Source organism: Natrix helvetica (genome assembly GCF_964273705.1).
Source record: "Natrix helvetica genome assembly, chromosome: Z".
In the NCBI taxonomy this organism is placed as follows: Eukaryota; Metazoa; Chordata; class Lepidosauria; order Squamata; family Natricidae; genus Natrix; species Natrix helvetica.
This window is the reverse complement of record NC_138554.1, coordinates 2,617,392-2,629,655: the sequence shown is the minus strand read 5'-3', so window position 1 is coordinate 2,629,655 and position 12,264 is coordinate 2,617,392. Positions and strand designations below refer to the sequence as shown.

Sequence of the window (12,264 nt, the reverse complement as noted above, 5' to 3'; positions counted from 1 at the left end):
GGAAAACAAACATCCCAAACAGGGCGCCTTGAAGTCCTAATTCTCGTCCTATTTTTAAATGACCCCCCACGGATCCCTTGCAGGGGTGGAGTCTAGGCCACTTGAATGGAGCTGAGGGTTTTACTGGCTGGATGCCCTACCTGTCGCCAATATGGAGTTTTGTTTCGGCAGATATATTCTCAGTAATATTGGGAATGCGGAATTCACTTATCTATTTATCTTCATGTATGAATCTATATATGGGTGGTCCCTTGCCTTGCAACAACGGTTCATTTAGTCGTCATCTTTTAATGACCCCCCCCCCCCCCCATAATCCCTTGTGATATGGAGTCTGGAGATGATAGATAGATAGATAGATAGATAGATAGATAGATAGATAGATAGATAGATAGATAGATAGATAGATAGATAGATAGATAGATAGATAGATAGATAGATAGATAGATAGATAGATGATAGATAGATGTAGGTAGGTAGATATAATGAGAGAGAGGATGATAGATGATAGATAGATAGATAGATGATAGATAGATATAGATAGATAGATAGATAGAGAGATGATATAGATAGATATAGATAGATAGATAGATAGATAGATAGATGATAGATAGATGTAGGTAGGTAGGTAGGTATAATGAGAGAGAGGATGATAGATAGATAGATATAGATAGATGATAGATAGATGTAGGTAGGTAGGTAGATATGAGAGAGAGGATGATAGATGATAGATAGGATAGATAGATAGATGGATGATAGATAGATAATACATAGATAGATGTAGGTAGATTCTATCTATCTATCTATCTATCAATCTAATACATAGAGATATATAATAGATAAGAGATATATGAGAGAGAGAGAGATCTTTTAATGACACCGTAATCCCTTGTGAGGCGGAGTCTGAGCAACTGAATGGAGCTGTTTACTGGCCAGATGCCTTTCCTGTCGCCAATGCCGAGTTATATTCAGCAGATATATTCTCAATATTGAGAATGTGGATTTCACTTACCTATTTATCGTCACATATAAATCTATATACCAGTAGTCCCTAGACGTGCAACAACAATTCATTTAGTCGTCATCACCATCGTCATCTTTTAATGACCCTATAATCCCTTGCGGAGTGGAGTCTTGGGCAACTGAATGGAGCTGAATGTTTACTGGCCGGATGCCCTTCCCTGTCGCCAATGCAGAGTTTTGTTCAGCAGATACATTCTCATCCCGCCCAGAGAGAGAAATATCTGCCTCTACCTAGGGTCGAACTCACAGCCCCCGATTGTAAGGGGAGAGCTCCACCTCTAAGCCGCCGCCTCACTCTTGAAGTCATAACCTTGAAGATCCCAAATTGGGGCATTTTGACCCACCTGACTGAAATAAACTGGGTTGGCCTGGTTTGGCACAAATCAGCTATCTTGGTTTTTGGAGACCATGCAATTGGGGGTTTAATCCCGACTAAAATTCAACTAAACATCCCATCATCCCATCATGTTTTATGGAGTCGGTATCAAAGTAATTATAATAGTCCTCAACATACGACCACAATTGAGTCCAATCTTTGTTGCTAAGCAAGACAAGTTATTCAATGAGCTTTGCCCAGTTTTACGACCATTCTTGCCACTGTTGTTAAGTAAATCACTGCAGTTGCTAGTAAGATGGCTCTTAAACAAATCTGACTTTGCTTGTGATGTCACAAAAGGGGATGACGCAACCCTGGGACATTGCGACCGTCATAAACATGAGTCAGCTGCCAAGCACCCAATTTTGTTCCCCGTCATCACGGAAATGCTGCAACTTGTGTGTCAAAAACAGTCATCAAGCCACTTTTTCCAGTTGTAACTCCTAACCGTCACTCAATCCAAGACGACTAAACAAATGACTGTAAATCTATAAATCCAATTTCTTCTTTGATCCCTTTCAATGGTTCATCGAAACGGTCATGCCAAGCCCCAGATGCCCGTCCCAAGCAATTTCCATTTTCACTGGTTGTCGGGAATGTCCGTCCAACTTCCAGAAATGAAGAGATTCGGACAAAAACGACTCAAAAAAAGTCAAAAGCAGCCAAGCCTGAATCTTTTTTAATTAAAATTACAACAGTGTCCTAGAAAATATATACACAAAGATCGGGCATACCGTTTTGGAAAATAAGTTGGTTTATTCCTTTAAAAAAAAAAACCAGCGAAGTCGACAAGGATCAAGGTTTGCAAGAAGCTTGCACGCGGTGGCAGATCCGGGATGATCCCAAAGGAGAAGGATCAGCCAAGGTCAAAAGATCAAAGGAGGATTCCTATGTCCAGGAACAGCTGCCCGTCCAGGGGAAGGCGGACGCGCACCTTATTTCCCCAAGCTCTCCGAAACGAGAATCGGGTCTGGATCAGCTCTTCACGTACGAATCTTGGGGTGCAAAGATCCAGAAAAAGACGTCCCTTCCCAAAACCCTGCGATAACGCATGCTCCCCACCCCCACCCCCCAAAAAACCTCCCTTAGCAGGCTGCATCCATCAGAGACGTCGTACAGCTGAGTATCCAAGTCCCCCCTGGCAGAGTTAGTTTGGAGGCACTGGGTTGAAAACCGGGGGTAGCACCCGCTTGGAGTGGGCTTTCACCCACGGATGCTCCATCACGGCTTGCAGCGGGAGACGCTCGGAGGGGTTGTGACGCAGCAGCTTCCCAATCAAATCCCGGGCGCCTTCGGTCACAAAGGGGGGGAACCGGAGATCTACCTGTTAGGAAAGGAAACGGAGGTGAGGTGAGCACCCGACGGGACCAGGAAGACACAGAGAAGTTAGCAACCACGACTTGTTTTAGATTAGCACAGGAGTGGGCAAACCTGCGGCTCTGGAGCTGCATGTGGGTTTTTTTATCCTTCTGCTGCAGCTCCGTCACGCGATTTATTGATGTTTTTCAACCCCCCCCGGTAGGTTTTGTGGATGCCGTTTTTTTTTTCTTTCCTGTGGGAAACGGATCCAAATGGCTCTTTTGAAGTGCCAACTTCTGCCCTGTCAGGCACCGTGGCTAGTTCGAGAGCAGAAACCTGGGTTATTTGATCAACAAAGCCTTCCTGCCCTAGAGCCGACGGGTAGTCCTTGACGTACGACCACAAGGGAGCCCAACGTTTCTGTGGCTAAGGGAAGCCACTCGTGAAGGGAGCGCTGCTCCGTTTCACCACCTTTCTTGCCGCCGCCGTTAAACGAAGCGCTGCAGTCTGTTGAGCTAGCGACAGGGGTGTTCAAAGCGAATCTGGTTTCCCCCTTGATTTTGCCGGTCAAGAAGTTCGCAAAAGGGATATTGCAAGCGTCGTAAATATGAGCCAGTTGGCCAAGTGTCCGGATTTTGATCGCTGATCACGGGCATGCTGCAATGGTCTTCAAGTGTGCTAAGTCACTTTTTTTTCCAGAGTCATTGTAGCTTCAAATGATCACTAAATGAATTGCTGTAATCTAGGACCTATATAGATCTCAATATAAATCTATATATTTATATATAAAAGCCAAGTACCCCTCACTCATCATGAAATCTCCAGAACCGTAAAGCTTACAAACTTGAAATTTGGCACGTATGTTCCCTCTTGCTTCTAGGTGCTCGCTAAGAAAGGATTTTTCATAATTACCATCAGATCAATAGTATTTCTTATACAGTAATTAACACGCTCTGATTCTAAGGAGTTCTACTCCCCCTCCCCACCTGAAAACAGCTCTGTTCCAACTGCCACTTGCCTCACATTCCGTTACCTCAGTTCAAACTGGCAGACGTTCCACTCCTTCACTCAGGAGCGGTCTGGGGCTCCTAAACGTCGGTACCACACCAAAATGTCTACCCCTTCCACCTATGGAACTGCTTCTGGACTCAAGACGGCGGGAGCGATATCCCCTTATGTGTTTCACTCACCGACCACCATTGAGCCAACGGATCGTGAACCAAATTTCTCCTGCATAGCCCGATCACATCGTTTCGTCGCAAAGCACGGGGACCCAGCTAGTATGTAAATAAATTTAAAGACAGCCTCTTTGGCATGATGGGAGAGATGCTGGCCTAGAAACCAAGTAGCCACGGATTCCAATCCTACCTCGGAAAGGAAAGCCTTGCCTTGGATATCCCAAAAGTGCTTTTTTCAAGAGGCAACTGGGCTTTTCTTACTTTTTCCTGGAAGACCTTTCACTTCTCAACCGAGAAGCATCTTCAGCTCCGAATGGATGGTGGGGAAAGGAAGGATTTATACCCCTTAGGGACACAGCTGGTCATTTGCATCCTTTTGGAGAGCCGTTGAGACCGCTTGGAGGTTTGTCTGTGTCCTCGGGGATCACCTGACTGGTGCAAATAAGTGTGGAGCCTTCTTGGAACTGCTGAAAGGACTGTGTTGTAAACTGGAGGCAGCTGATGTCGTATTCCTCCCCCCCTCTGTTGAAAGAGGGGTGTTCAATTTTCACTTCGATGGTGATCGATGATCCCTGTTTCAAAGCAGCGGTCCTCTCTTGTCCAAAATGTGGACTTTGCTGCCTTCAAAAGAATGGCCTCCGTCTTTTAAACGCAGCTGGACTGCCGAATCTGGTCCTGATGGATTTCTTCTATGTTGGGCCATGCGGTTGTGAAGTGGCTGTTTTGTTTCCCCAATCTCCAGATCTCCACACGTCTCACTGCATTTGTACTGCGTGTACCAGGGGGCCTCAACGACTCGCTAAAAAGAATGTAAATGACCAGCTGTCTGCAAGGAGGATAAATCCTTCCGTCCTCCGCCATCCGGACAGAGCTGATGAAGCTTCTTGGATGAGAAGCGAAACGTCTTCGGAAAAAAACCAGAAAGCCCAGTTGCCTGACAGGAGGGTGGGGAACGGAAGGGTTTATACCCCTTGGGGACAGCTGGTTGTTTGCATCCTTCTGGAGAGCCGTTGAGGCCACTTGGAGGTTTGTCTGTGTCCTTGAATGGCCACGCCCCCTGCCTCCCCCCCCTCAAGATCAAACACAACCCTGATCCGTCCCTCCATGTGATCAAATTTGACACCCCTGCTCTAAAAGCATGCAAATGTCCAGCTGTTTGCAAGGAGTACAAAACCTTTCCATTCCCCCACCATCCGGTCAGAGCCAAAGAAGCTCCTTGGAGGAGAAGCGAAACACCTTCAAAAGAAAAAAAACCGAGCAAGCCCAGTGTCCTCTTGAAAGAAAGAAAAAAGCACCTCTGGGACATCAAATTGGATCGATGTTAGGAAGGGAGGAAGGAAGGAAGGAAGGAAGGAAGGAAGGAAGGAAGGAAGAAAGAAAGAAAGAAAGAAAGAAAGAAAGAAAGAAAGAAAGAAAGAAAGAAAGAAAGAAAGAAAGACAGACAGACAGACAGACAGACAGACAGACAGACAGACAGAAAGAAAGAAAGAAAGAAAGAAAGAAAGAAAGAAAGATGTTAAAAAGATGTCTATGGAGGTTCTCCGTCACCAGGTCACAGTTGTCCCAAAGTTTTTTTTTTCCCCTCCAAAAGCCAACTGGACTTTCTGGATTTTTTTCCTTGAAGAGGTTTCACTTCTCATCCGAGAAGCTTCTTCAGTTCTGAGGAACAGATCTCCTCTGCTCTGAAGAACTGAAGAAGCTTCTCGGATGAGAAGCGAAACCTCTTCAAGGAAAAACCAGAAAGTCCAGTGGCCTCTTTGGGACAACCTTGGCCTGGATGACGAAGGAATCCCTTCATCCAAGACAAGGTCTTGAATGAAACTCATCTTGGCCCGGACGCCCTCCCCTCGACCCCCGGGGGCCACGCTCACCGACACGATCCGCCGATAGGTCTCCGATTGGCACTCGCTCTCAAAGGGCGGACTCCCCACCAGGAACTCATAGCACAGGATCCCGATGCACCAGAGATCCACTTTCTCGTTGTGGGCTTTGCCTTCGATCATCTCAGGGGGCAGGTAGTCCAGCGTGCCGCACATGGTCTTCCTCCTGGAGGAGCAGAAGGAGAAGATGGGGACCCCGGGAAAAGGACGCCAGAGGAAGCCTTTCGCGGGCCCAAATCTCTCACCCACCCAGTCATGGGAGGGGAGGGAGGGCAGACCGACCCACCTGAGCGAGGGGGCGTGCACCGACCAGCCGAAGTCGGCAATCTTCAGCTCCCCTTTCAGCCCCATCAGCAGATTCTCGGGCTTGATGTCCCGATGGATGACCTTCTTGTTGTGACAGTAGAGGAGGGCGTCGGCCAGCTCTTCCATGAACTGCAGAGAGCGGCGACAAAGGAGGAAGGGGGGGGGTTATTGTAAGGCCACCCTCTACGAGAGGCCCGAATCGCTCCCAAATGCCCTTTTGGTGAATGAATGAAGGAAGGGAGGAAGGAAGGAAGGAAAGGAAGGAAGGAAGGAGATTAGGAGGAAGGAAGGAAAGGAAGGAAGGAAGGAGATTAGGAGGAAGGAAGGAAAGGAAGGAAGGAAGGAGATTAGAAGGAAGGAAGGAAGGAAAGGAAGGAAAGGAAGAAAGGAGATTAGGAGGAAGGAAGGAAGGAAGGAAGGAAGGAAGGAAAGGAAGGAGATTAGGAGGAAATGAAGGAAGGAAGGAGATTAGGAGGAAGGAAGAAAGGAAGGAAGGAGATTAGAAGGAAGGAAAGGAAGGAAAGGAAGAAAGGAGATTAGGAGGAAGGAAGGAAGGAAGGAAGGAAAGGAAGGAGATTAGGAGGAAATGAAGGAAGGAAGGAGATTAGGAGGAAGGAAGAAAGGAAGGAAGGAGATTAGAAGGAAGGAAGAAAGAAAGGAAGGAAGGAGATTAGGAGGAAGGAAGGAAGGAAGGAAAGGAAGGAAGGAAGGAGATTAGAAGGAAGGAAGGAAGGAAGGAAGGAAGGAAGGAAGGAAGGAAGGAAGGAAGGAAGGAAGGTTGAGCAAACCCGCCACCTCAATGGAAAATTGTTGTGGGGCTCTTGGGTGCTCTCTGAGCTGGGTGGAATTCCTTGCAGGCGTTTCATGGCCCAGCTAGGGAATATCATCAGTGCTAGAAAGGGGGGGACGACACGTGGAGAGGAGGAGAAGAAAAGAAGAGGAGGAGGAGGAGGAGGAGGAGAAAAGGAGAAGGAGAGGAAGAGGAAGAGAAGGAGAGGAAGAGGAGGACAGGGAGAGAAGGAGGAGGAGAAGAAAAGGAGGAGGAGGAGAGGAAGAAGAAGAGGAGGAGGAGGAGAAAAGGAGAAGAGGAAGAGGAAGAGAAGGAGAGGAGGAGGACAGGGAGAGAAGGAGGAGGAGAAGAAAATGAGGAGGAGGAGAGGAAGAAGAAGAGGAGGAGGAGGAGAACAGGGGGAGGAGAAGGAGAAGAAAATAAGAGGAGAAGAGGAGGAGAAGAAAAGGACTGTGGGGTCCTTGGTGCTCTCTTGAGCTTGGTGGTTTTCTTACAGACATTTTGTGACCCAACTATGGAACATTATCAGTACTAGAAAGAAGGGGGACATGTGGAGAGGAGATGGAGAAGAAAAAAAGATGAGAAAAAGAGGAGGAGGAGGATAGGGAGAAGGAGGACTGTGAGGTCCTTGGTGCTCTCTGAACTTGGTGGCTTTCTTCCAGATGTTTCATGACCCAACTAGTTAATATCATCAGTGCTAGAAGGGGGAGGGACATATGGAGAGGAAGAGGTGGAAAGGAAGAGGAGCAGGAGGAAGAAGAAGAAAAGAACTCTGGGGTCCTTGGTGCTCTCTGAACTTGGTGGTTTCCTTGCAGACGTTTCATGACCCGACTATCTAACATCATCAGTGCTAGAAGGGAGTGGGGGGTTTGCCGTCTCTTTACCGGAGTGTTCTTGGTGTTGCCTTGATTAGGCTGTTATTTCGTGTTAGTGTGCTTGTCTGAGCTGATCGCTCCCTGACTGGGGAATTATTTCCTTGATGGTTGGTCCAGTATTCATCTCGGCTTATCTGACTGTGGATAGATGGCTTTTTCATTGACTGTTTCACACGGCAGGTAGACGTCGTTCATCTCTCTGGGCTTGTTGATGGCTGATTTGTCCGAGAACTAGAAGTGGTCTACAATTTTCCAGGAATTGTCTCCAGATTTTTGGACTTGGTTTGGCCTAAGTGTGCACCTCACCCTCCCCAAATCGAAACTATGTGTTGTGAAATTAACAAAATGCCTAATTAAAGGCACCTTCAAGAACATTTCCACCAAGGGGCAGGACAAAGTACTGTACAATACATATATAAACAGGGAGCAAACCCCACCCTCCCCGACAAGGATGATGTTACCTATTGGGGTCATGAAACGTCTCCAAGAAAACCCACCAAGCTCAGAGGGCCTCCAAGTTCTCCTCCTCCCCCCACTCCCTTCTAACACGGATTCCATTCCCTAATTGGGTCTTGAGACGTCTCCAAGAAACCCGCCACGCTCAGGGCACCACAGTCCGATCCTGAGCTACAAAGATCCCCTCTTCAATTATTAAAAGACGGGCCTGCTGCCCTCCGTTAACTTGGAGGAGTCCTAAAACCGCCCATTTTTTTCCCACCCAAGGACAAAGACTCCCCAAGTTGCCGGCCCTCAACAGCGTGGCTGACCGTAGCCGCTCTCTGCTCGTCGAAGCGCTGGTGTTTTTGCAGCTCCTTGTAAAGCTCCCCGCGAGGGGCGTATTCCAGGATCAGATAGACTCGCTTCTTGTCGTGGAAATAGTTGTAGAGGCGCAGAATGTTGGGGTGGCTGCGGGAAGGAGGAGACACGTTAAATGGCAACCCCCCGTAATAAAAAAAAACATTTTCTCCAGCTTTGCTCCCCCACTCCCATTTTATTCTGCAAGAACCTTGTAATCTCAAGCAGCGTAGCCTCCCTTTGAGCACTTGGGGGATGCTACGCAGGTAGTCCTCGAGTTACGACCATAACGGAGCAGGGCCATCAGTGCGATCATCACAAATACGAGCCGTTTGTCTTTCGATCGGGGACGCTGCAACGGCCGTACGGGTGAAAAAACCGTCCGTCGCAAGTTACATTTTTCAGTGCCGTGGTCGCTTCAAACGGCCACTAAATGAACCGGGATAAGAGTGATCTGGTGGCCTAGAGGCGGAGCTCTCGCCTCACAATCAGGAGGCTGAAAATTCAATCCTAGGTAGAGGCAGATATATTTCTCTCTCTCTCTGGGCACAATAAGGATGTATCTGCCGAACAAAACTCCGCATTGGCAACAGGGAAGGGCATCGGGCCAGGAAACACTTGGCTCCATTCAGTTTGCCCGGAATCCACCCCGCAAGGGATTATAGGGTCGTTAACCGAGAAGCCGCAAAAGGCTCAGCCGGTTCCCAACCCTGACTCGAAGCCATCCCAGGTGTGGACCATAAGCCGGGGTTCAGGGCCGTACCTCAGATGACACTGGATCTCGATCTCCCTCCGCAGCTGGTACTCCACTCCCTCCTTCTCCATCTGGGATTTGAAGAGCACCTTGAGTGCCACAATGAACCTGGAGTTCTTCTCCCGGGCTAGGTACACGTTGCCGAATTTCCCTTTACCCAGCGGCCTCCCGATCTCAAAATCGTCGATGGTGAAGAACCGCCGTGGCCTGAGGCAGACAATGTGGAGCAGAAGAGAAATCAAGAACTAAAAAGGTAATGGTTCCCCTCGCACATCTGTGCTAATCGTTCCCGAGACTCCAGGGGGCGCTGCTCATCCCCATTTCAAAGCCGAAGAGCCAGCGCTGTCCGAAGATGTCTCCGTGGTCATGTGGCCGGCATGACTCAACGCCTTCGAAGGCGCATGGAACGCTGTTCCCTTCCCACCAAAAGTGGTTCCTATTTTTCTACTTGCATTTATCATGTGCTTTCGAACTGCTAGGTTGGCAGAAGCTGGGACAAGTAATGGGAGCTCCCTCCGTTACACGGCGGTAGGGATTCGAACCGCCGAACTGCCGACCTTTCTGATCGACAAGCTCAGGGTCTTAGCCACTGAGCCACCGCGGCCCCCAATATATATACATATATATGTGTGTGTGTGTGTGTATTTGTGTTACAACCCCTGGTATGCCCAAATATTTCGAATCCCAGTAAGGGTATAGCTAGCTGATGAGAGCTAAATAGCTTGAAATAGATCTATACTAGTCTCCCTTTATTTATTTATCAGCACAAATACAACACACACACACATATAAATGCCTTGGAGGGTGGATTCAGGGCAACTAAATGAAGCTGAGCTTTTTCTGGCCAGATACCCTCCCTGTCGCCAAGGCAGAGTTCGCAGCAGACTCTACTTTTGCTGTTGTCTGGGGGAAAAATACTCACTCTGGGCAATCCTGCACGGCTGGTACGACGGAAGTGGGTTCGAGGGGCACCCTCCCTGCGATGCCTAGAGAACCGGAAGGCAAAACCAGACGTAGAATTCTTGACATACTTGTCGTTCACTGTCACTGCATCCCAAAGTCAGGTTTTGTGACCTTCTGACAAAGTCAATTGGGAAAATCAGATTCACTTGATACCTTAGCTAACTTTGCCCTGCATTGGGAAACTAGTTATCTGGCAGCTCGCCAAGCGAGATAAGGTTCGTGTGGATCAATATTCCTCGGAATGACTGATCGCCAAGCCTTGCGGACTGTGAATGAAAGGAATTCGCAGTCCTGCCAAGTGTTGCCTTACCCTGTGTGTGGAAACTAGCTATCTGGCAGCTCGCCAAGCGAGATAAGGTTTGTGTGGATCAATATTCCTCGGAAAGACTGTTTGCTGACTGTGAATGAAAGGAATTCACAGTCGTGTAAACAAAAGAGATTTTGCAGGGACCTTTAAGGAAGATTGGGTCAGAACACCTGCAAAGGTGAGACCAAGATTCCTGACCGACGGACTCAAGGGAGATCTTACCTGGATTCTGGACGCAGGCCGCTTTCATGGTGTGTTTGGCGCTGTTGGTGAGCGCTCTCTGCGCCAGAATTGAGCCAGAAGGAGTCGTGGATGGCGTGACCGTATTCTTGTACAGGAGGCGTTGACTACCGGCTGCTTGGCTGCTGGGACGGTACTGCGGGGAGAAAAGAGACCAACCAGCGATAAATCGGTTTTGTTTTTTTATGGTTTACCATGATGGCTCCAGGAAAAAGGGACAGAGGGAAAGACATTTCGCTCAGAAAGCAGAAAAGATTTCTAGTTATCGGAAGGCTTCTGTGCCCCATGCCTTTTATCCCCAGGGCTAGGGTGGGGCTTTGCTAGCAGTAGTGGCTCTTTCGTCCTGAGGACCAGCCCATAGATTTCCACTGCTCTCCTCTCCTCTGCCACATCTATTCATCTCTGACCCCTGCCTTTTATCCCCAGAGCTAGGGTGGGGCTTCGCTAGCAGTAGTGGCTCTTTCGTCCCGAGGACCAGCCCATAGATTTCCACTGCTCTCCTCTCCTCTGCCACATCTATTCATCTCCGCCCCTTGCCTTTTATCTCTAGAGCTAGCAGTAGTGGCTCTTTCGTCCCAAGGACCAGCCCATAAATTTCCACTGCTCTCCTCTCCTCTGCATGTCAGGCACTGGACCCAGCTGTTCCTCCTCTTCCTCATCAGCCACCTCCAGACCTGGAGACTGTTGACTCTCCATCTGGGGGCTGACGGACGCCCCAGTCTCAGCCTCTCTCTCTCTCTCTGCCAGCTCCACTCCCTCTTCCCCCTCGGAGCTCTCAGGTTGCCCTGTTGTTGACCCTGACTCCCACGCCCTCTTCCTCCGATTCGGCTGCTGGACAGGCCACAACACCTGGATTACCACCTCCCACAATTCTCACATCTCTGCCTATTGTGAGATTTGGGATTTGCACCCCGCATCATTTCCTGCAGACACAGAGGAAAACTCACCGAGCAAAGGCTACTGTAGATGCTGCTAATATTTTCCTTGTTTGACATCCTGGGTGCGGACGATCAAATGTTTCCTTTGTTTGCCGACGGGTCAGAGGGAGGCGATATAAATCCTTGGGAGGAATATCCAATGCAAAATCAGAAAAAGGGGTCCCCCGATGAAGCCAGCTTCAGAGTCCAGAGGCTGTGGATCACTCGTCTAAGAACTGGATCCCAACACTAAGGATTGAATTAGAAACAAAAAAGAAAAACGGATGAATTCTCAGAAATAAATGAACGAATTGGTGGGAAAAGAACACATTTAAGTCCTAAAAATGTTCCCGCTGCTCAAGAAGTGTAGACTTACAATTGAGCCATCTATCTATCCATCCATCAATCTATTTATCAACCTATTATCTATCTATCAATCTATCCATCAATCTATCACCTATCTATCAATCAATCTATATAGTCTCCCCTAGTCCTTCTTTTCATTAAACTAGACATAAGAAATTCCTGCAACTGTTCTTCCTATGTTTTACCCTCCAGTCCCCT

General features: G+C 48.2%; 1 protein-coding gene across 1 annotated transcript; it reads right to left on the bottom strand.

Annotated features, from left to right (window-relative positions):
• Nucleotides 1-2,059: 2,059 nt before the first annotated feature.
• LOC309381411 (aurora kinase C-like) lies at nucleotides 2,060-11,944 on the bottom strand. Its single transcript, XM_081932368.1, has 8 exons — nucleotides 11,731-11,944; nucleotides 10,766-10,919; nucleotides 10,196-10,259; nucleotides 9,283-9,480; nucleotides 8,492-8,630; nucleotides 6,040-6,188; nucleotides 5,745-5,919; nucleotides 2,060-2,720 (listed from the first exon to the last, which is right to left on the bottom strand). Exons 1-8 carry the CDS (start codon nucleotides 11,776-11,778, stop codon nucleotides 2,544-2,546), a joined length of 1,104 nt encoding a protein of 367 aa, XP_081788494.1. The 5' UTR covers nucleotides 11,779-11,944; the 3' UTR covers nucleotides 2,060-2,543.
• Between the last annotated feature and the right edge of the window lie 320 nt (nucleotides 11,945-12,264).